The 23,378-nt window shown below is 49.8% G+C and overlaps 1 protein-coding gene across 1 annotated transcript; it reads left to right on the top strand.

Annotated features, from left to right (window-relative positions):
* Positions 1–590: 590 nt before the first annotated feature.
* On the top strand, positions 591–23,122 carry LOC306949499 (aryl hydrocarbon receptor-like; the record flags this gene model as incomplete). Its single annotated transcript, XM_079539409.1, has 10 exons — positions 591–631; positions 4,393–4,580; positions 15,670–15,788; positions 18,417–18,506; positions 20,056–20,134; positions 20,322–20,446; positions 20,608–20,810; positions 20,914–21,023; positions 21,326–21,467; positions 21,616–23,122. 10 exons carry the CDS (start codon positions 591–593, stop codon positions 23,120–23,122), a joined length of 2,604 nt encoding a protein of 867 aa, XP_079395535.1.
* Between the last annotated feature and the right edge of the window lie 256 nt (positions 23,123–23,378).

Consider the following 23,378-nt stretch of genomic DNA (forward strand, 5'->3'; position numbering starts at 1 on the left):
GTAGGAGAGCTGTTCCCACATTGCCTGCAAGTCACACTCGCTGTTTGGTGATGGCATTTAGTGACTGCAGGAGTTCCTTGTCCTGGAGAGGAAGGCAGGAGGATGGGGAGGGTCAAAAGGGTCTCCCAGGACAGAGCAATCAAATAGCACGCCCTGCTCTGGGTAACTTTCCACTCAGGCTTTCATCTCTGCCAGTGGCTGCATGTCACCTCCACACTGAAACACTCTGAAGTGTGACTTTGAAGTGCCTCCAGCTGTCATGGTGGGCATGGTGGGCATGTGCTGCCACGGTGGGATGGGCTGACTGTTGGACCCGACGGTCTAGAAGGTCTTTTCCAACTTTAACAATTCTGTGACTGTATGGTTCTATGCTTTTATGACTACAACCCCTCTCCACCAGCTGCTAAGGGAGTGGGGTGGTCGCAGGAGGGACACGGCGGCCAAGAAGCAGGCAAAGCCTTGCGGGCTGCCCGGGCACCTGGGCTGGGCAGAGCCACGGAGGGGCGGCTTGGGACCGGGGCCGCCCCGCTTCACTCCCATTTAAACTCCTCCTTCGGGCGCTGCCGGCGGTGCTCGGGACTGCCGGCGAGATGTACGCCGGGAGGAAGAGAAAGAAGCCGGTGCCCAGGAGGTGGGTGCGGAGGGGGACCCTGCCCGCGGGGCTGAGGGGCGGGCGGGAGCTTGCTGCGGAGCGAGCCCGGGGAAGCGGGCAGGGCTGCTCTGCGTCCTGCTTAGCGTTATTTGCTGCTGGTGCTGGCTGCTGGAGGCTGAGCTGCTGGGCGAAGTAAAACGGCAGCCAGCCCGCGCTGTTTCTGGAGGCAGCTGGGGATGCTCGGCTGTGCTTGGCTGCAGATGCGGGCTGACTGTGCGGCGGTCCCTATTGACCGAAGTTCCCCAGCCCTCAGAAACTCAGACGCGGGGCTTCGTCACGGTCCGACGCTGTTTCCCAACTTTTGTGCTCTACTCCTCCCAACTTGCTGCAGTCGCCCCGGCCTGAGATCGGCAGGCACACAGGAGGCTCAGGTGCCTGCTTCTGAGGTCTGCAGGAAGGAAGGATGAGCTGAGCTCGAGCCTGCGATGGAGGAAGGAGTGTTTCTTCACAATCCGCCTGGATGTGGTGCTGGGCACCCTCAGTTCCTGCCAGCCTGCAGAAGTGCCACACTTCGGCAGGGTTCCTCATCCAAAGGGCAGCCGGAGAGGCAGCACTGCAGCCTTTATCCTGCTCACAGCCGTGTGTTCCACGTGTCCTTGCTCCCCCTGGCCAATGCAGGGGCTGTAGCTTTTTTTCTCAGCAGGTTCATCATGGACTCTGGCACCGTTTCTGCACTGGGAGACTGAAAGCAAGTATTGCTTGTGGGATGCAGACCCTCCCAAGACATTTTCTCACTGCTTGTGCGGGCATGGAGCTGCCAGTTCTCAGCGTGTTGTCCCCGAGACCCCACACAATGCCTGGGAAGTGTGCATGGAGCCTGTCCTAGGGACAGGGAATCTCAGCAGGTTTGGCAGGACACAGGCACCTGTCCAGCCCAAACCCAGGGAAGGGCTGTAGTTGGCTCCAGTCCAGAACTGGTTGAGACACCAGACACCAACCAAACCAAAATGGTGACAGCAGGACCCTTCTGTGACTGAATGGCACAGGCACTGTTCTGGGCTCTTTAGGAGTTGACTAAGTCATCACCCGGGCATTGCCTGGGCTTGTCCCTCACATATCCTGGCATGTCCCTCACCCTACCCCACGGCTCAAACACCCTGACGTCTCCTTTAGTAGTGGTGATAGGCACAGAGCGGATAGCAGGAGGAAAAGAAGAGAGGAGATGAGATATAATAGAGTCATGAAGGATGGAAAAGACCTCTAACATCATCTAGGCCAACCATCAATCCATCACCGCCTCTCCCAGCACTGCCTGGGTATGTTCCTTACATGTGCGAGTTTGTCCCTTGCAAAGTCCTGGTCACCCCCCAGCATCCTGGCAGCCCTGCAGCTCCAGTTGCTGGGGCTCTCACAGTCTCTGTAGATGTTCCCACTCTCTTCCCAGAAGGATTTGCCAGCAGGTTACAGGCAGAACCCTTAAGGACAGAAAGTCAAACACATTAGCAGACAAAGTTTCTGCCTTCAGGGGATGCATGGTTTCCCCACTGGTGCTCACCTGTGCAGATTCTCTGGTAGCTAATAACATGGTTGTGTTCATGTCTGTGCCTTTCCCAGGCTATGTGTGTGTGATGGGGGCTGTCAGTTTTCCTGCTGGCTTCATTTTAAAGCTTCATAACTGCACAGAGAGTGAAGAGCACCCAGAAGACGTTTCTCTCTGGCATCCATGAGGATGGTTTGGAGATCCAGTGCTGCAGGGTATGGCGTTGGCCTACATGAATGGGCCAGTGCAATTCTGCAGCCCTCCTGCCCTTTCCCTGCAGTGCTTTGGTGCTGGCCATACACCCCACTTATGCAAGTGCCATCAGTGCTCCTCCATAGCAGGAGACCCTGCTATGTCTCTGTATATTTCCCCTTCCATAAAGAGCAGCACTGCCTGCTTGGCTCCCTTTTTCTTTCTGTGGAGCGTGCCTGTGTAGCGAGTGTGTATACTATATATATATATATATGTATATATATCTGACTTTCCTCAGATATCTTTAAAGAAAAAGAAAATTCTTTTTCCTTAAAGATATCTGAGGAAAGTCAGAATTACTTACAGAATTGCTTGTTTTTTTCCTTGACGCTCTAATTGAAAGCTATTTCATTTTTCTTCCCTGATGACTGCAGTTTCAGAAGGGCTTGTTAAGCCAGTGGCTAACAGAGTACATCAAAGCATCAGTGCCAGTGTTCTGCTTGGCTTGTGTAAATAAGTTTGGTGATGAGTTACACCTAATCTCTCTAGAAGCAAGGTCTGTCCATCCTGATTCTCATCTTACAAAACAGCCCGACTGAGGTTTTCTGGAGAAATTTTCCATCCATGTTTAGACCCATCAGTAGCTCTCTGTAATGAAAATTCAACAGACACCTCATTGCGTTTCATTTAGTACTCATTTCCTCTGTTGTCACACATGTGAGCAGTCCTGCCAGATGGGATTTGAGAGCAGTATTAGAGGGAAGAGCTTAAATTGCTTCTAAATACTGGCAGATCCTGTTATCTGAAGCTGCTTTGTGGAGGTAGAGTTTGTGGTTACACAAATTACATCAAAACAACACAGGTTGCATGTTAGGAGATGCAATTCAACCGAATACAGAGTGGGGTGTGGGTCCCTCGTGAAATCTAAACTGTTTTTCTTCAAGCTAAAAAATTGGAATCCAAAAGAGACAAGGTGACATCCCAGATTCATGTAAGTCATTAGCTAACCTCTAACCACTGTGGCTGAGACTTCAGTGGTGGTGAGTGTGTAATAACTGCAGCTGATTGGCTCTCCAAGCCAGCTTGTGACAGACAAGAGCTGCTCTCACAGAACCTGCAAGCTCAGAGTTTGTCCCAGAACCTAAGTCTGGCATCAAATGTTTAGTTTAGAAGTGCCCATATGAAAGGATTAGAGATCATAAGCTTGGAAAGGCTGTTTTCCAAGTGCCGTGCCCTAAACCACCTTATGTGGTATCTCTTCATCCAAGTACTGCTTTTGATTTTCATGTGTGCTTTCCCCTTGTAGCATCAGTTAACAAGTAAAGGAATGGATTCAGGCTCAGCATTCACACTCTTCTTCATGAGTTAAGAAAAGAAGTCTGGTTGTGGAGCTTCCTTCTGCGTAAGATGATACATGTGATGCAGGAGGACAACTTAGAGTAAACTAAGAAAAATTCAAAAACATCTTCTTGGACCTTCTTACTTTTCATTCTTACTATCTGTTTGTCTGCTCACTGCCAGTGTCTGGCCATGTGCTGATCAGGCCCTGGGCAGGACTGCTGGTAGAACCCCCTGAGGAGCTCAGCTAGCACTTGCCATCCTGAGGAGCTTATGTGAGCATGTGAAGTGTGACAGGGAAGGGGCCTGCCATGTGGGATAGGTGCAGGATGAGGAGTTAGAGGAAGGAGCAAGGGTGGAAGAGTCTAATTGGACCAAAAGATGCTCTTGTGAGACCCCCAAGAGATGTTCTGATGGCTTGTAGGTCTCCACTCAGTGTCCCTTTCCCTGCCAAGGCTTGGTAATGGGAGCAAGGCTGTAGTATTCTGCTGACACGTTAAGGTTCTCCATGTTCCCACTGGAGGACATCAACCAGGGACTGCACGAGGTGTCCAGCTGGCATGGCCATGTTGTCCCCGGCCTCATGGCTTTGTTGGGGCTTGCTTTTACTATCTCATGGCCTTACCTTGATCTGTCAGTGTTTTACTGTTATGGCTGCAGTAACATCAGCTCTGGGGTTGGGAAGAGCCTGTTGGACACACTTAATCAAACTCTGCTTTGCCTTTTCCAGCCCCAAACCACCACCTCCTGAGGGGGTGAAGTCCAATCCCTCCAAGAGGCATCGAGATCGACTCAATGAGGAACTGAACAAGCTGACTGGCTTGCTGCCCTTCTCTGAAGATGTATGCACCAGGTTTGATAAACTCTCCACCCTGCGACTGACGGTAGGATACCTGAAGGTGAAGAATTATCTTACGGGTAAGTGCCTTGTGTCAGGGTTGAGAGGAGTGAGAAAGCACCTGGGCTCAATCCCTGCTGCACTGTTCACATCCCATCCTGAAGTGATGATTGCTTTGGGGTGGAGAGTTGTATCCCCTGAAGACAGGATGATGATTGTGATATCAAATCCTTGAATGTTAATCTTAGAATCACAGAATGGCTTGAGTTGGAAGGGACCTCAAGGATCATTGAGTTCCAACTCCCTGCCACAGACAGGGCCAGCAAGATCTGGTGCTAGACCTGGTTGCCCAGGGCCCCATCCAACCTGGCCTTGAACACCTCCAGGGGCAGAGCATCCACAGCCTCTCTGGCAGCTGTTCCAGCACCTCACCACTCTCTGTAAAGAGCTTCCCCCTGATATTCAATCTAAATCTTCCCTCCTTGAGCTTAAAACCATTTCCCCTTGTCTTGTCACTCTCTACCCTTGTAAAAAGTTGATTCCCCTCCTGTTTATAATCCTCTTTTAAATACTGCATCGATGTTGCATCTTTAGCAGTAGACCAAAGATAATCTGGAAAACTGGGGAGAAAAGTGCCACGTCTCCTAAAATGTGTAGGCAGTGGTGGAGCTGGGAGATATATCATGGGATGTCAATCCCTCAAATCTTCCAGAGAAAACACTTTTTGTCCTTTCTGGAAAGAATGCCCTTCATTTTTGACTGCTTCACATCCAGATCTAAACCTCTTCAGGGAGTTACAAGTCCCTGAAAAGAAACAACCTTGGGAAAGCAAGGACAACTTGGGCACCAGGAATGTCCAGGAAGGACATTGCAGGAGCCCACACAGGACGTGGATGGGGGAAAGGGGATATCCATGTGAAAATTTTCAAAAAATTCTTTACATTATAGGGATCTGTGGGCTGCTGCATCTCTTCTGGTCAAGCATAGGTAGGAAATCCAATGCAGGGCTGTTCTGTTTGTCACCCTGATGCCCTGTGGATGGAAGGTTAAGCAAAGTTGATCCTAAGGCACATGTTCACTGTTAGCTCATTTCTTTCCTGTTCTTCCTGGAGTTCATGTGTACATTGGAGGCTCACTGCTGTTTGCCTGCCTGGCACAGCTAGGTTCGGCTGTGGTGGATCCTCTGGGTCTGAAATGAGCATTTCAGTGAAATGGGGCATGATGCCTCATAACGAGGGACCCCTGTCTGATTTTGCAGAGTGGAATGTTGAGCTGATATACCTGGAAGACCAGTCTCCTTACATTTGCCCCTCTGAAGCCCTGTGTAGCTCCCTTCCTCCTGCTCACGGCTTCCCTACAGCAGCTATTGCCTTCTGGATTTTCAGCGGTAGTTGGTGTATCTAAGATAGTTACTACTGATTAAAAGTCCTGTGCTGAGGACTCCCAGCTGTTCCTCCAGACTTTGCCTTTGCTGTGGATGAACTCAGCCTTGAGGAGCAAAGGTTGCCTTGTACTTGTCATGCACAGCTTCCTTTCTTCTGTGTCATGGGGTGCTCAGTGTTTCCTTACTGCTTTCCCATAGGTTAACTGCTTTTAGGAGGCTGAACTTATTAGGAGGCACCTTGCCACACAAGGAGAGTATGTCACATTGGCTGCATGTGCACAGAAGAATCCTTGCTGTGTGTGTAGTATTGTATGTGCTTTCGATACTGTTGGGCTCCTCAGAAGCCATTCTGCACAGACAGCAAGCCTTGCTAAATGTCTTCCTCTGTCTTCTTTTTGGGGAATGAATCTGGGAAATAGGATTCAGCCCCCTGTGTGGTTAGGTCCTTGCTGACATGCAGCCTAACGCTATGAGGGCAAGGTAGGTCTGGAATGCTACTGCTGTGCAAGGTGATGGTGGTGGCATAACATCAACCTGCCTTGCTTGGTTGATGTTCAAAGGAGGACAGCTGTCCCTCTGTACCAGTGCCATGGGGCTCTGCAGCAGGTAGGAAGTGAAACAGCCATACAGAGCCTGGCAGGCAGGCTTGTCTCCACGTGTTCATGAGTCACCTCCCTGCTGGTGGGACTTGAACTTCAGACTGCAACACAAATAAAGCCAGAAAGGCAGCTGGGGATTGCTTTCATAACTTGTTTACAAGGGCAGGTAAATACTGCAGAGCAGTGCTCATCCTGCAGCTGGGGGAGACGAGCTTGGCATGGTGAGGGGACAGGGACAGGCACATGGTTCTTCACCAGTGCCTTGTGCTCTGTGGGAGAGGTGATGGACCCAACTGTGCTGTTTCAGAGAAGATGAAGGCAGAGCACACTGAAGTCAGAAAGCCACCAGCATTCTTCTACACTCCAAAACTCTTCCTAAGTCATCTTTCCTCTAGGACAAATAAACTCAACTCTCCTGGCTTTTGCCCTATGCCCGGTCTGTAAGCTGTCCCCTGGGGCTCTCCCTGGGCCCTTCCAGCTAGGGATGCACATCACCATGAGTGGACCCCTTGCCGAGCACACTTCAGCTGGGTCTCTGCCTTTGAGCAGGAGTGCATCCCACTGTGTGCTCTCAGCATGCATTTTCCCAGGGTGAGAGCTGCTTTAGAAAAGCAATCATCATCGTGTATATTCACATTCAGCTTGAAACTCATCCTTGTAGTGCAGAGCCCTTCTGCCAGCCCAATTACTGCCATTTGGGCACTGTGCCCTTGATTTATTTCCCCTCCCTTGCTTTGCCCATGTTTGCTTTGAAACTAATCTTGTTTGACTTCAGATCATTCTACTGATTCACTGAGATCAACGTCAGTTCTGGCCCTGTCTGCTGAAGCCATGTGTCATCAAGGAGTCATGGCAACCTGCCTATGGTTTATCATCTCAGGCGCTGTGGGAGAAGACAACAAAATCATTCCTATTGCTCTCTCTGGTTCAGTTTTGCTGCTGGGTGTGTTCCATATCATGCTGCCTTCCCTCCTGCAGAAGCAGCAGGAGAGCATGGCATCACCTTGGCGAGCATCTCCATCCCTTGCTGTCCCCTTCAGCACCCAGTCAGGCATTCTGATTTGTGTCATATCGATAGAGCTCCTCTTTCCAAATGTTTTTAGTGAGTCCAGGCACATGCCCCTTCTCCTAGGAGAAATGTTTGTGTATTCTGTGTGGAGCCAAAGTACGTGGTTATAACCGGTTTGGCAGGGAGGCGGGTGCTGGCAATCCTGGCTGTGTGCCCACGCAGGCTGTGCTGTAGGTTAGAAGTAAAAATCCCACTGCTAGAGGTGGTTCTTGCAACGTACCAGAAAGTCCATCCGAGACTGAGATCCCTGCACAGACCTGAAGCCAAAGCAGCAGATATTCAGCGCTTTGGAGCAGGAGTTTGCATGTGAAAGCAGGTGTGAACAGATATGAGGAATGGACTCATGCTCACTATCTAATCTCTCTTTGCTACTTTCTGCTTTGTATTTCACCTGCATATTTCACCTGCAGCCTTTCACAGAACCATAAAGCTGTTTGAGTTGGAAGGACCTTTAAAGGTCATCTAGTCCAAGATAGGTCAAGTTGCTCAGGGTTTGGTCCACCTGATCTTGAGGTAATTCAAGATCAGTTACACTCCTTCTCTACTCACTCGTGACTGCAATAAACAGACATTCATGGAAAGCATAGTCTTGGACTGCCTGAGATCCCAGGTCTTATACGTTACAGAGCTCCCGGGTCTGGCTTTTTGGTGCTGGTGGTGTATTTCTTCACCTTCTTCTTTTCAATTCAAATGTTTAGGGAGAAACTGATGAGAGATGGATGGAACAATCCTCTCATCCTATCTGCATGCATTCATTGGCCATATTTCTTCTTCATATTTCATCCCAATACAGCTTTTTTTGGTTTGGAAACTTTCTCAGGAAGACCCTGCAGAGGTGACAGACCTTCATCTGATTTCTTTTTAGTGTTGATGGAGGGATCCATGTACCTTGCTCCCCAGATGGAGAAGGGCAAGCTGACCTGAAGAGCATACAACACCTGCTTGAATTACTAGGGAAGCCTTCCTGGAGGCTGGCTTCTGCTGAGCTGGTCAGGCTTTGTGTGAGTGTTCAGAAACATGCTTTGGCTGTGACAGGTTTGCATGTCCAACACCAGAATGCAGGTGGCATCCAGTAGCTGTGCCTTGTAAGGTCACATCCCTGGCCTCTGTCCTACTGCAGCTCATGGGCTAAGCTTGTCTGACAGAAGCTCTTCATCAGAGCAGGTTGTTCTATTCTTAAACCAGTGAGAGCTGTTACCTGGACGTTTGAAGCAGGAAAACTAGTGCATTTACCAGCACACTCATGAAAATGCACGTGGCAGTTGTGACGCTGCCCCAGATCACCATAAATCATCTGCCCTGCAAAGTGCCATAAACAAGCAGAGAGGAATGTTTCAGAAATGTTTTGTAAGACCTCTTCTAAGCCTGACAGAAATGGTACTGACGTGTATAGATGGGCTGAAAGCTTGGCAAGCATGGTTAATGTTTTCTGACAAGCTCTGCACCTTCTGTCTAGTAAATGATTGATCTGTGCCCTCCTGGGGGTTGACTACAGTTCACGGAAGAAGTGACCATTTCCTGGTGTTCCTACCAGGTTATATCTTGTTCCAAGCAAGGCTGTCATTTTGAGGGAACAAGCCTAGATGCCCTTATTGTAGGATATTATAGTGTTGGATTTAGAGCTGGGTTTGTTGTACAGATTTTTATGCCTACTGTAAGTGTTTGCATCATGACTTGTGCAAGACTGCATTATCTGCTGGACAGAGCAAGCCAGGTGCATGCTTTGCATGTCAGGTGCATGCAGGCTCAGTGACCTAGAGGCGAGTTTTGCTCTGCATACCCAGCCAGCATGCTTAGCATGGGATAGGGTAACCCCTCCTGCCCATTCATATCAACAAACTCAAAGCAGAAAAGGAATAAATGACCAAACTTTCTGGGAAATGATTTTCCAAACCTCTGGCATCGCCGTGGCTTTTCTGTTCTTACCTGGTATGAAGCTTGCATGTCCCTCCTGAGATATCCCTGCATTATTCCTGCATAACATTGCTTTTGGCTCATCCTTGTCTTTCTTGGGACATGAGGAAGAGGTCATCAGCATGCACAGCAAGAGGACAGCCAAGGTGAGTGCATGGGCAGCAGACAGGTAGATGCTTCTGAGTCCTCTGCTGCATTGGAGAAGGGTCACTGTTATCATGATTTCTGCTTAGGATCCTGGTCAGCACGATTGCAGCTGGAAGTTCACAAGGATTTCATTTTTGAAAGTTGAAAGAAACAGTGGGGTTTTTTGTCGTCGTCGTTGTGTTTTGATTTTTTACTTGAACTTTGTTCTGGTGCATGGTGCTGTTTGGAAATCAGATGTTATTGCAGGGTAATAACTGTTTGGACTGACTTAGCTTTGAATCTGCTTTGCCTATTTTACTCCTGTAGGTGCATAAGAGCCATGGGGAGCTCTGCCTACAGCCTTCCCCAGGCTAGCCTAGCCCAGCTCCCAGCTTGGATTCAATGGGCTTGGATTGATCCCCTCATTCTCCAAGGAACAGTGTGGTGCAGCACCATCTCAGTCTCAGCATATGAGAGGTGTGTGTGTTGAGTTCTGGTGGTCCCCAGTTGGTGCATGTCAAGTGCCAGCAAGACAGTAAACAGCTTGCTGCATGCATTTGGGGCAAGCAGGAACCTGTAACAGTGGAGGAGTCCTGTGTTCACTCTTCGGAACACCACGAGACTCCCATTGTTAGAGCCTGCTATAAGTAGGAAAGCTTGAGTCCTTCCCTAGGTTATATGGGAAAAACATGGCAAGGTTCAGGGCTTGATCTCTTCCAAGCTTTGTTCATTGAATACAGCCTTTGAGTGCTGGTGGATAGCAAGGACAACTCTGGTGCTATTGAAACCTGCCTACTAGGATTTATTTCAATGAGTAAGCTAGTTTGTGCTTTACCATCATAGGCTGTGACATGGTTTCAAGCACAGATGTGTTTTAGCAGTAGGAGCAACTAGAGTTCTACCTCTGGGAGACAACTTGATGACAGCCCACATTTCAGTTTGGAGGATGGCTTTGTTCTGAACAGCTCTGTGATGCCAACGCTGCTCTACGTCTGGGAACTCTTCTCAGGTGCTGTGAGAACAGGGTGAACCACTGTCCAGTTTTTCATTTACTTCTCCCTACAGTTGGCCCATTCTGGCTTCTTAGCAGTCAAACCATCAAAAGAAAAAGTCACTTCAAGTCACTTTTGTTACTTCTGTAAAAGATAGATGAACCTCACCGCGTTTCTGTCCACAAACAGCAATTTGCAGTGGTTGCTCCTTGGACTTGGATCCAACAGTGTCCTGGATAAATATGGAGGGACTTCGCCGATCCTCATCTTTGTGAGAGTGTGCCAAAGGAGGAAAGCTTGGCTCTGCGTTTGCAGTGCTGCTGGGTGCCCTGGACTCCTGATGTGGTGGGACCCCCACTTGCTGCGAACAGTGAGACCTCAAAGCTTGGATGGATTTGTCTAGTGCTGAGTGGCTTGGAAAGCCTCCAGCTAGCTGGAGATCTGTGCTGGGGTTTGTTTTCTAGAGTTCGCATAACAAAAGAAGCAGATGCTGAGGATTGTGGAGAAACATCTTGGAGTAATTGCTGATGTGGCAAAGTTCTGACTGTGCTAAAGACAAGAGCAGCAAAAACAAAACAAAAACAGAACCCAGAGCTTAAAATGTTCTGCCAGGTGGAGAGGGCATGCTCAGGGTGTGTGCTGCTATACCACTGTCCCAGGTTAAGGTCATGCAGGTGGCAGCATCTGCAGTAGAGAGCCCTCTCCAAGTACAAGACCACGCTCTGGAGCTCATAAAAACAATGGCCAATAGTAGGGTACCTCCTGTGACCCATTGGCCCACACACAGCCCGCTGTCAGCCTGGGGAAGGTTAGCTGCCCTTTGCAGACAAGCAATTGAGCACCAGCAGGTGCTGGTGCAAAAATGCATCCACTGGAACAGGCTGCCTGGGGGGGCTGCGGATTTTCCTTCTCTGGAGATATTCAAAACCCCCAACTGTGCAGCCTGCTGTAGGAGGCTTGCTTTGCAGGGGAGCTGAACTCAATGATCTCTGGAGGTCCCTTCCAGACCCTACAATTCTGTGATCCCTTGAGGATGAGCTGAGCAGTATGGTTCTGTCATCAGAGGGAGCTGATGCCCCACTGGAACACCATTGATCTGACAAAGAGTTGCAGGATGTGTTCTCCTATGTCCACATTTCCCACCAGCAGTATGGGACACTCACTGTCCCTGCACTGTGCAGGTAGGAGGGATAGATGCCAGGCCCCTGTCTGTGCTGGAGACTTACTCTGCTAGAGCAGAGGGTTGGCCTAAGAGATCTCAGGAGGTCTCTCCAACCTCTGCTGTTGTCTGACTCTGTAATGCTCTGCTGTGGGGCACCACTGCAGCCAGCATTAAAACAGCTTTTCTATTCACCTCCTTATTGCTTGTTATTCCCATAACCCAGAGTTGCAGGCATCTAGTCTTAAAGTAACTAATTCAATGAAGGAAGTCAAGTCTGTGGGCAAGGTTCTGCAGGATCGTAGCAGCAGGTTGGAGGGGGTGGCGTGGGCTCCCTCAGGGATCCATGCACTGTTTGGGAGAATACTAGATGACTTCTTGCAACAGTTTCTGATCTGTGGGTTTGGCATTTACCTGCAGAAGGATGTTTTCCTTGGATGATGTGTACCTGCTCTGCTTGGCACTGTGCAATGGTTGAACAATGGTGGAGAAAGTTGGTGCTAATTTGTTGGGTTTAGGATTGGGTCCAAGAGGAAAACAGTTACAAGCAGCATGGTGTTACTGGAAGATCTGAGAGCTCCTGGTTTTGTGGTACCAAACATCCCCAGCATCTGTTCAAAGGGGAATTTTTGCTGTAGGTGAAGTCTCTCATCTCCAACTGGTGTAACTCAACCTATGGGAGCAGGACTGACCCCAGGATCTTTTACTGATAATGTTTTTTTCCCGTTGACAAAGCTATGCCAGTTTGCAAGGGACGTGTCAGCTTCTGTGGTCACACTGCTATAATTTGTCTCAATAATACAATGAGCAAAAGGTGAAGAGTTTTGATCGCTTTGCTCCTTCTTCTCATTCTTTCTCCACACTGCAAAGCTTAGAAACTTCCTGTTGAAGGCAAGGATCACCAACCCAGCAGAGTGCTGTTGGGGATGTATGTGCAGTTCACGGGCACCAGGATCTGCTGTGTCTGGCTGTATTTCCTCCCCTCTTCTTTAACATTGCACACCAAAAGCCTCTTTCCCAGCCCAATGAAGACATGAATGGTCCCTAAATTACTTCAGCAAGTGCCAGGGATTTGTGTAGTAACTGCAGATCACTTGTGTGTCATGCTATCTCCTGTCTTGCATTAATTGATGGTTTTCCTGGAAATCCTTGCTATGTGATTCACCAGGGTGCTGAGATTTTCTGGCATTAGCCTTAAAAACTAACAAAAGCTTATTTTATGCTCATTTTTCAGTGGACATGGAAGCAGGGTGTCTAGTAAAGGAAAGGAAGAAAGGGCAAAAAGAATCAGCGGTGACTTCTGTGCTCCCATGCTGGGCTTGGGGGATATGCAAGGGAATGAAGTACAGCAAAGAGCTAAAACCACTTCTTTTAAATGGTTTTCAGGCAGGCTTGGGGTTTCTTTTAATGGGATGAACTTTCTGATCTCGACTGTTTCTTGTGGGAGTCTCAATGTTATGCTATAATGTGTGTCTTAAACTGGGGGTGATTTACCCAGCGCACAGCACTGCCTGTCAGCTCTGTCACCCAGCAATGCCTCGCAGCTGCAGGAGGGCAGGGGGCTTGAAGCCATCAGCTTGTGTCATCAGTGAGCAGAGCCAGCCAGCACGTGCAGTGGGAGCACTGCCTTTTGTGGGGCAGCAATTCTGCCAGTTGTCTCTGATGGGAGTGGATTTATGTGCTGGTGAAATCCCCCAGGAGGTAACGTGCCTTGAGCAGATGTTTCACAAGTGCTCCCTCTCTCTCATGGGTGCAAATGGGGTGGTTTTTCTGCTCTTTGATTAAAAGGATTTGTTTCCCTTCCAAACTAAAATGATTGAAAATAGCCTCTGTATCCCTTGATTGTTGTATAGGCCTGGAGTCCTCTGTGTGGCTGTTCTCATCTCCCATCTCTTGTGGGATCACTTTTAGCCCCTGTGGTTCTTGGCAGTTTGAGCGTGAATGAGTTTGGAAATCTTCCTGGAGGGGCAAAAGCTGTAGGGATGCTTTGTTCCAGGCTCCTCACTGCAGGTGCTTGGGGAAAGTTATGGAGAACTTGGGGAAACAAAGTAGTCAGTTATGACACGTTAAGAGGGTCATCACCTGGAGGTGGGCAGGCTCTTCCCCTACAGAAGCTCTCCAGACTCTGCAGACCACTGAGGAATGGTTGTGGTTCCTGAGGACAGCCTCAGCCCGGCAGCAAAGTCCTCTGCAGTCCCAAGACCTAACTGAAAGTATCAGACAGATGGAAATAGACAGCTCAATAGCAGCTCCTGGGGCCTGCTACTGGCTCTCTGTACCCTTAAGCCTTCTACCCAAGCCAGGCCATCCTAAACGCCCCATAGGAGGCAGAATCTGCAGTTTTCCAGCACAGCTGTGCAGAAATGAACCATTCTGCCACTGAGAATGTAGGGGGAAGTGAGCATCTCCAAGGAGAAATCAAAAAAACCCTTGAGAAGATGGATATTGTGCTGCTAGTGGGGAGGGGAGGGTGAAATCATTTTGCTGGAAACAGTAAAATGAGCAAGCAGGTGTTTTGTGTTGGATGCTGCTCCCTCTGGCTTGCTGCAGCTCTCCATGCTGAATGCTGCTGGGAAAAAGCTGGGGACCATGTGCATCCTCTCCACCCTTTGGGAGCTTTGTTTTGGAAGAACTTGGTTTCTTTTTGAATTCTCCTGCCCCAGTTCAACGCTTCAGAGAGGAGTCAGCACTTCAAAAGAAGAAAAACAAATTAAAAAAAAAAAAAAGTTTTGCTTTGAAACTATTCCACCCCATCATGTGCAAATTGAAGTCATACCAATGGTACAAATGGGCTTTGGATATTTTTCCTTGTGGATCAGTTGGCAATCATGAGAGAAGCTCTCCTCTTGGTTTGCTTTCGTCCTGATTTGTAAGAACGTTGACTTTTTGAAAGCCTTTGCAAGATGGGATTGTGATCCCCCACTGCCTGGTGGGGGCTTCTGTCTCATGGCTGCCTTGCATCTGTTTTTTGAAACACCTTTAGATGTTGAACCTCTTCTTTCTAAACCCTTCCCAGAGGGCTTGCATCCCTCGTCCAGGCTGATCAACCTCTTGCTTGTTTGGGAAGTGTCTGCACAGGATGGTTTTCCCCTGCAGGAAAAAATGTGAGCTTACACATGGGGAAATGCTGATCTGGGGAATGGGCTGGCCTGACTCACCCAGGGGATGCTGGGGTTGGGGAGACCATGCCATACCCTTGAGAGACTGAGCATGCGATATAGGGATGACAGGAGACGTGGCTGCTGCTTGTGCATCACCCATCATTATCCAAGGCCTGAAGGGGTCTGAAGTGGTCCTGAGGTAATCTGTTGCCATGGGATGGATTAAATGTGTGGTCAGACCTAGGGTGGTTTAGGGTTTTTCCTCATTTCCTACCTTTCCTCCAGTATCAGCTGCACCTGTGGGTGTTGCCTTGAAGGCTTTGATCAAGGAAGCTTGAAGCAGCCTGTGAATCAGCATGGGAAGCTCACAGCCACAGGTTCATCAGTCCCGAAGGCAGGAGGGCCTTTCTCCGCTGCAGTTCTCACAGCACTAGGGCAGCTTGAAGCTAAGAATGGGGTAGCACTTGGCCCACAGTGGTGAGCTCCAGCTCTACCAGGCCCTGAGCTAAAGATTTCTTACTGTGGTGATTGCATTTCCCAACCTGTCACACTCTACTCCCCTCTGTTGTTCCTGACTCAGACCTTGGCAGAAGCGAGATTTCCCAGAAATGGGACTGAGCAGGGAAGACACCATCTTAGAGGAAGTGCTGAGCAAGTGAGGATGCCTTTGTAAAGGGGCTCTGCTCCAGTTCCCACCCATTCTGAACTTCTTTCTCTTTCCTCTGAGCTGCCTGCACATGCATGATGCACCCATTCACAAGCAAAACTGAGATGGAGGCTCCCGGTTTGCCTCTCCACACTGATTTCTTGCTGCCTTACTTGCAGCTGTAGGTACGGATGTTGGCAGCTGCATGCTGGATCAGCCCAGAGCCTCAGGATGGAATGGACAGACACATCTGCAGATCAACAGGGAGCCATTTCCAGAGGGGGACCTGCTGCTCCAGGTACTGTGCCCTGGTTTGGTCGATGGGGTTGTCCATTACCTCCTGCCAGACACAGTGTCTGGGCCCTGCCCATCAGACTGCACCAGCAGCAGTGGGATGTGTGGTCCCAGCTGTAGAGCAAGAGGAGACCCTTTTTTGCCAGGAGGTGCTTCACTGTGATCTTTGCATCCTGAGCAGGCACTGAGCACCTCAGGAAGGGCACTGGAGGCACTGCCTGGCTCATTTTCTCTCATTCAGTTTGCTGTGGCTTAGCTTACAGTGTGGCAGGTACCAATATGCAAGCTTGTCCATTCTGTCCAGAAGGGTGCAGAGGCATCAAATACAGCAGTGTAGGGAATGATCCCAATGAATTTCCAGGGTGGTGCGTTCCTTATGCTCCAGTGGATGCCAAGAGAAGACAGGAGATAGCTGTGTGATAATATGTCCGCTAGGAATTGGTTTCCCTACACGAGCTCCCTGTCGTGAGTTCACAGCTGTCTGGAATGGAAGAAACCCAGGCTCAGTCTGAAAGTTGAGAGCGAAATGAAGAAAGATGGATCTGGGAAACTATTGTGGACAAAATCAATGGACAGTGCAAATTTGCCTTATGAAAAGGCCAGTGTATGTCTAGTGAAACAGCCCTCGCCAAGTGTCAGAGAGCAAAGAGACAGGGATTCACCTGGCAGGAATGCTGCTAGCTCAGGCTGCAATCTGTGAATGCGAGCCAGAAGGAAATGGCTCAGAAAAGTTCCTTAGAAAGGCTGTTTGCTGAATAAACACTTAGGCATCTCAAGTGAAAATATATGATGCTCCTTGTGGATGCGGGGCAAGTCTGCAGAAGGCATTCGATCTTCGTGGCTTTAATCCTGATACCATGGCATCCTGTGCCTGTGCTTTTTGCATCTTGAGTTCTCCCATCTTTGGTGATTGGGCTAGATGATCTTAGTGGTCTTTTCCAACGTTAACGTCTCTATGATTCTTCATCTCAGATGTCTGCAAGTATGATAGTCACAGATGAATTGGAGGAATAACACAATAGCCAGAAGGGAGCCAGCAATTGCCCAACTCTCTCTGTGAGGCTTCTCCCAAGTGCTCTCCAGGAGTTTGAGCCAGGCCACATGATGGCTGGCAATTTGTTGAGCTATCAGCGCATTGGCAGCTGTGGATGATTGAAGGCATCTGGATAGCATGTGGGATGTTAATAGGACCAAAATCCCTACAGCTGAGCTGCCCATTTTTTTTTCCTTAAAAAGTATTTTATTCACACGTTATAATTTGCCAAAAGCTTTGACTCAGGGCTCGTTGGTGGGGGCTGCAGCACATGAAGGGAAGGCACCAGTCTCCCTGCCTGCTGGATGTGCATAGTATCAAGCAAAATGCTTAAACCAACAGGTTTTAAAATAATCCAAGATAATTAAAATAATTTCCATTTTTCTGTCCTTTTATTCCATTGACCAGCCTGGTTCTCTTTGTTCTGGAGCATCCCATCCATCACAGTGCACCTAGGATGAGCTGCAGGGTGGACCACGAGTTGTCCATCCCTGCTAGCTTCTGGTGTTAGCAGCTGGTCAACCTGTGGTCTGCTTTGTTTGTTGTCATACTAAGAAATCATGCTTCTACCACTGTAGCAACTTGAAGTTGCCCTGAATTGCAAATTGGGGTAGAGGGAGTTACCCAAGCACACAGGAATCCTGCCAGCTCTCTGAAGGTTGCACTCATGTCAGGATTGCAAGGCTGGGGGAAAGAACTTTTGAGCCTCAACATTCTTCATAGAGGTTCATAAACGGTGTGTGGTTCTGTGATTTGTTTTCCTGACCTCCAAGGATGTGACACAAATGACTACAAAGGCCGTTTTTAAGCAAGTAGCTACTGGTTGGGTATGTATTTAACTGCAGGCCATGTACATGCAATTGTAGAGTGGAAGGCAAAAAGTGAAGCTGGCAGTTGGTGTGAGCACAAAGATGTTTTATGGAGTTGATTTTTGTTTTCATTTCTTGCATGTGAAGCCTTGTCTTCTGTCATCTGCAACATAGGCCGGAACAGAGGAATTTTTGCAGATTGGTGTCTCACAGTGGCACTTGAATGCCAGGATGTGTTTGGAGGCCTTTGAAAGTATGGAGACTCCTGAGACATTAGTCAGAAGCAAGATTAAAATCAAACGGGAAGGGACTGTTGAGTAACCAGAGGCTGATTAGATGGGATGGCGTTAGCTCCTCGAAGACACATTGTTTTGCATGTCCAGGGCATGGGGGATGTCATGTCAGACATTGCAAATACAGTTGCCAGGGCCTCATCTGGGCTTTGGTTTTCCAGATATTGTCACCTCTGGACTTTCAAAGTACAGAGTGGCTGCTATTTCCAGATGCTTTATGATATTTGAACAATAACAGCGGCTGAATTTGGTCTTTACTTCGTGTACTTCTTGGCTGATGCCTCTTAATACAGTAGTTGCCCTGCCTGTATGTGAACACAGGTGATGTTTTACAAAATACAGTGGTTTACCAAAACGTCTAGGCTATCTCTGATCATTGCTCATGCTGGCTGTGAGACCTCCCCACCAAATAACACCAGCACTTTAAGATAGTCCAGCCAGCCAGCTGCTAAACTGAAGCTAAGGAGAATAACTCTGGGCTCAATTTATACTTTCAGGCACTTAATGGGTTTGTCATCACTGTGTCTGAAGACGGCTACATCTTCTACGTCTCCCCTACCGTGCAGAACTATCTGGGCTTTCATCAGGTGGGTGCTATTTTCTCCTGAGTGTGCACACATGGATGCAGCACAGGCCTGGGAAGGAGATGCTGGCCAGCCAATGTCAGTGCTTTTTCTCTCCCTGCCCAGAATTTGGTCACTCCTGATGGATGTTTTCAAATGAGTTGTGTTCTTCAGGGGTTGTGAAAGCCAACAAACGTGCTTGTGAGCTTAGTAGCCACAGATGCAAACTGAGCAATGGTAGGCATTACATCCTTTCCTCTTTGTGAGAGGGGTGTGAGCTTTTCATCCCGTGGTGTCGTGCTGATGGGCATGTCCACCTTCACTGAGAGGGTGGGAGGGGTTATCACGGTGGTGAGCATCATCAGTGCCTGGAGGTTTATGTGAGGTGCCATAGAAAAAGAAGGTCTCTTTCCCCATTCACCCCATTATTTCTGATTCCTCTAAAGCTCAAAGGACCGAGTCAACAGGAACACGATGAGGCTACCAAACTCAGTTTTTTGTAGACAAAGCTGTGAGGTGGGCAGTGCTGATTCTTGGTTCAACAGCAGACTGATGTTTTCCTCTCTTTGTTCTCTTTGCACCCTTTCCCAGCTCACTGTAGGAGGATCCTCGTGTGCAGGTGGGCCAAGTCAAACCAGCTGTCTGAGGCAGGGAGTGGTCTTCTTCTCCTGTACGTCTGGCTAAGCAGCAAGTTCTGTTCTGGCACATTTCTGAGGACAGGGACATGGCAGAGGATGGCTTGAGCTGCCTGTGTGCTCAGCAGGGCCACGACTTTGCAGGACCAGGCTGAGAAAGGCTGCTCCAAGACATGGCTATAGAAGAAGGGGTGTGTGTTGGGAGATAGAAGGTGTGAGGACTTGCTGGTGTTTCCTAGGAAGATGGTTTGCACCAGAACACTCCCACAGGCTTAGTCAAATGGTAGTTTCTGTTCGGGACAAGGATGGGTATTTCTAACGTGATGAAAAGAATTGAGGCAGAAACACCTCCAGGTTGCACCAAGCATGTGTGTGGTAACGGTAGATACCTTCCAAGGGGATTTCTCCTGGTAGCAGTGTGTTTCAGGTCACTAATATCTGTACAATTTCTCCCAGCATATACCCACTGGTTGTACTTGCACCTGGGACAGCTAATAGTGCAGCTGCCCAGGCTCACTCTGCCTTCTTGGCACACCTTTGGTACCTGTGGCATGCTCTGGCACATGTTTTCTCACACAGTAGGAAGTTGTAGGTTTTGCTCTGTTTACAAAAGTATTTTTCAGACCTCACCACTCTTCTGTTGTTCTCTAAACTTAAACCTCTCTCTGCTGCCTCATCAGTTGGAAAACGTGCCGTTGCTTTAGGATGGAATGGAAAGTCTGTGTGTGGGCTGTGGGTCGGCAGCACATTCTATGACAGAGCCTGTTCGATCCCTGCCATTCCTAGTGGAGGTTCATCTGGTACATCTCCGTGCTGTGCTCAAAACCCTTTATTCCCATTTCTTTATCCTCATTAACTGTACTTTTACCACCCGCAAAGAAAAGCCAGGGGTCAGTACCTGTTAGGTGCTACCTGCTCTCCACATTGTCTCATTCCAGTCGGATCTCATCTACCAGAACATCTACGAGCTGATCCACAAGGATGACAGAGCTGCTTTCAACTGCCAGCTGCACAGTGGTGAGTGCTGGGCTGGGAAGTGTGGGCTCAGCCTTAGTCACCCCCAGAGAGGTCCAACCCCCACCTCAGGACCTGCCGTCCATCCATGGGAACCACTTGTGACCAGCGGATGTGTGGTTTCCTGCAGCTCTGCAGTGTCCTAGCAGGTCTGTAAGGTGTGGCTTCATTTTCCACTTGTTTTTTCCAGCCGTTCCTGATGGATGCAGCGTTGCAGGAAGCCCCAATCACCAGTGCCCTGAGTGTTCTGGCTGCATGGAGAGGAACTTCACCTGCCGCCTGCGCTGCTTGCTGGCTAACTCCTTGGGATTTCTGGTAATGCCAGGATGCCTCTAAGCACTGGCATCACATCACCCCTGGACACATTGCTGCGTGCCTGTGTTCACTCGTGTCCCATGCAGATGTGAGCTGGGGCAGTCTGGTTTCCAGCTCCTATTTCCTCACCTTGCCTGCCTTGTTTTCTCATCCTTTGCAAGACCTTGAATTTCCAAGGACGCTTGAAACTTCTTCTTGGGCAGCAGAAGAGGGCATCAGACACGTCCCTGGGGCCTCTTCCACTCGCTCTCTTTGCCATCGTGACTCCCTTTCAGCCTTTCTCCATCCTGGAGCTTCAGAGCAAGGCGCTGTACTTCCAGTCAAAGCACAAGCTGGACTTTACTCCCATTGCCTGTGATTCCTGGTATGGCATCTCCCGCCTTCATCATGGCAAAACCCGTGGCCACAAGTGCAGAACAGAAAGCCAGAGTGCCACAGGGTGCCCATGCCTTGTGCTCTGCCCTCAGGGGGGAGGTCATCCTGGGCTACACAGAGGAGGAGCTGTGCAGTACAGGGTCCGGGTACCAGTTTGTGCACGCAGCCGACATGATATACTGTGCAGAGAGCCATGTGAAAGGTGAGTGCTGAGGGGAGCAACCTAGGGAGGGACACTGGGGCTGTGGCAAGTCTGTGGGCTAGCAGCTGTGCAGCCCTGGCCATGCTCCCTTGTGTTCCTGAGATCTGCAGGAGCTGTGATGAGGTGTCCTGCTTGATACCTGCACAGGAAGCTGGTAAAGTGCCATCCTGTGCAGGGACACTCTGACATGCAGCACGGTGTGCCGGCTGCAGTTTTTGCTTCTGTGCCTAGGCACAACTTGCCCACGCCCCTGCGGTGCCCAGCTGAGTCTCTGTGCCACCTCTCTTTTCTCCCTGCCCCAGTGATAAAGACGGGGAAGAGTGAGATAGCAGTCTTCCGGGTGCTGAGCAAGAGGGGCACCTGGGTGTGGTTGCAGTCCAGTGCCTGGCTGGTGTACAAAGGGGGTGAGCCTGACTGCATCGTCGCCCAGCAGCGAGTCCTGTCGTGAGTATGGCTGGGTTTCCAGCTGCGTCCCCTCGCCCAGGGTCTTGGACAAGTCTGCGAGCTCCCATCTTGCTGCTTGGAGGCTGGTCCTGCCTGGCCTGGAGAATATACTCATTGTGTTTCCCTCTCTTTTTCCTCCACTCTGAAGAAGCGAAGAAGGGGAGGAGTGTTTGCGAAAGCGAAGCCTTCAGCTGCCTTTCAGCTTTGCCACAGGGGAAGCGATCATATATGGGAAAAAGTCCAATTTCCTAGGCTCCTTTCAGGCTAAGGAGGAATTTCAGACAAAGACAGACACCCATACAAAGCAGCATGCTGTAGTTCCCAACTCTATTCTGGGGACCACGATGGAACAGGATGCATCCATCTCTCTCTCCCATGCTGATGTCCCTCAGTTCACCTTGCCAGATCTCGATGCTGAGCTTGAGGGACCAAGCCAAGATGGAAAAGCTGGTCATGACAAGGACAGCAGCTCCTTCCTGGTAGATATTGAAACCCTCTTTGAGAAGAGTGAGGTGGATGGAAACGTATCCCAGAGCCTCAGCATGGACAGTACAGAGCTACAGCAGTGGGAGGACGCTCTGCTTAGCTTGTTCGTGGAGGACCTGCCACCTGAGGACTTTGGTGAGAGGCTGAGCAGTGAGTTGCCCTCTTACATGGAGCAGATGCTGGTCAGGGAGCGTGATGGAAAGAGCATGGAGTTCATGCACTGCAATGAGGAAGGGTGTTATGTGGCTCAATTCCAGCACTGGGGATTTAATCCAGAAGCCCCACAGCAGCCCCAAGCAGCTGGTGCACAAGGCCAGGATGTTGTGCTCTCTCTGGACTCTGTTATGTCAGAGGGCAGCTCTGCTCCAGCAGAACAGCAGATCCTGATTAACCCAGCCAGTCTGGAGGAGAGGATGCTTCTGGATGCCTTGGGCTCCAGCACCAAGCCCTGTGCAGAGGATCAGTTGGTCAACTCGGGACTGGAGTTTCAAGTAGGACTTCCCTCCTCTATTCCCATAGACACCATCATTCCTGATTGCCAGAGCCAGTCTGAGTGCACTCTGATGGGCTTGAGCTGCCCACCTCCCTTGGACTCCAGCACTCTAGTGTCCCAACGGCATGATGATGTCCCAGTATGGGCAAACCTGGGCAGCACTTTGGGCCAGAGCACTTCCCCAGGAGATTGCCCACTGGATGCTTGGATGGCAGCTCCAAAACAGCTGGGAGCAACGGGAGCATCCTTGGAATCACAAACTGCACTGACCAGCAGCTCCCAGAGCTGGGGGAGCTTCCCCAGAGAGTCCCATTGCAATGGGAAGCAGGTGCTCAGCAGGGACGCATGGCCCCAACCTCAGGGACTTGTGCTAGGGGTCAGTGAGGGCCCTGGCACGCGTCAGACAGACAACATCATGCTGCGTCACTGTGAGTACAGAACGAGCCAGGGTGTCTTCAGGCACGGGAACTCCTTTCTTGGGGATGCCATTAAAATACCTACAAGTGCTTTACCTTGCACAAACCACCCTGGAACACTGGCAGGATTGAGTTCGAGTTGCTCAGCATCTCCCTTTGCAGAGGTGGGAGTGAGGACGTCCTCCTGTGAGCCAGCTGCTGTCTTTCCACTGTCCTCCTTGGCAGGCAGGCAGCCCCTCTGTGCGTGCAATGTCCAGTGAAGGTGTGTGGTGGGGACTCCAGGACCTGAGGGCCAGTGGGGGGCATCTTTGGAGAGACAGTGGGATGAGGTAACTGCAGCTGTGTGCACAGTGAGTGAACCCAGGGAGGGAAAGAGGTGCTTCAGACCACAGGGATGGCTCCTTCCCCTGGTTTTCTCCCTACCTTTACCCATGCCATCAGATGGAGGATGGTGTGTTTTTGCCAAAGCAATGAGAAAGGCATCAAGGGAGGCAGCGCTTGCCGCCTGCCTCTGTG

This window comes from Tetrao urogallus (genome assembly GCF_951394365.1).
Source record: "Tetrao urogallus genome assembly, chromosome: 8".
Taxonomy (NCBI): domain Eukaryota; kingdom Metazoa; phylum Chordata; class Aves; order Galliformes; family Phasianidae; genus Tetrao; species Tetrao urogallus.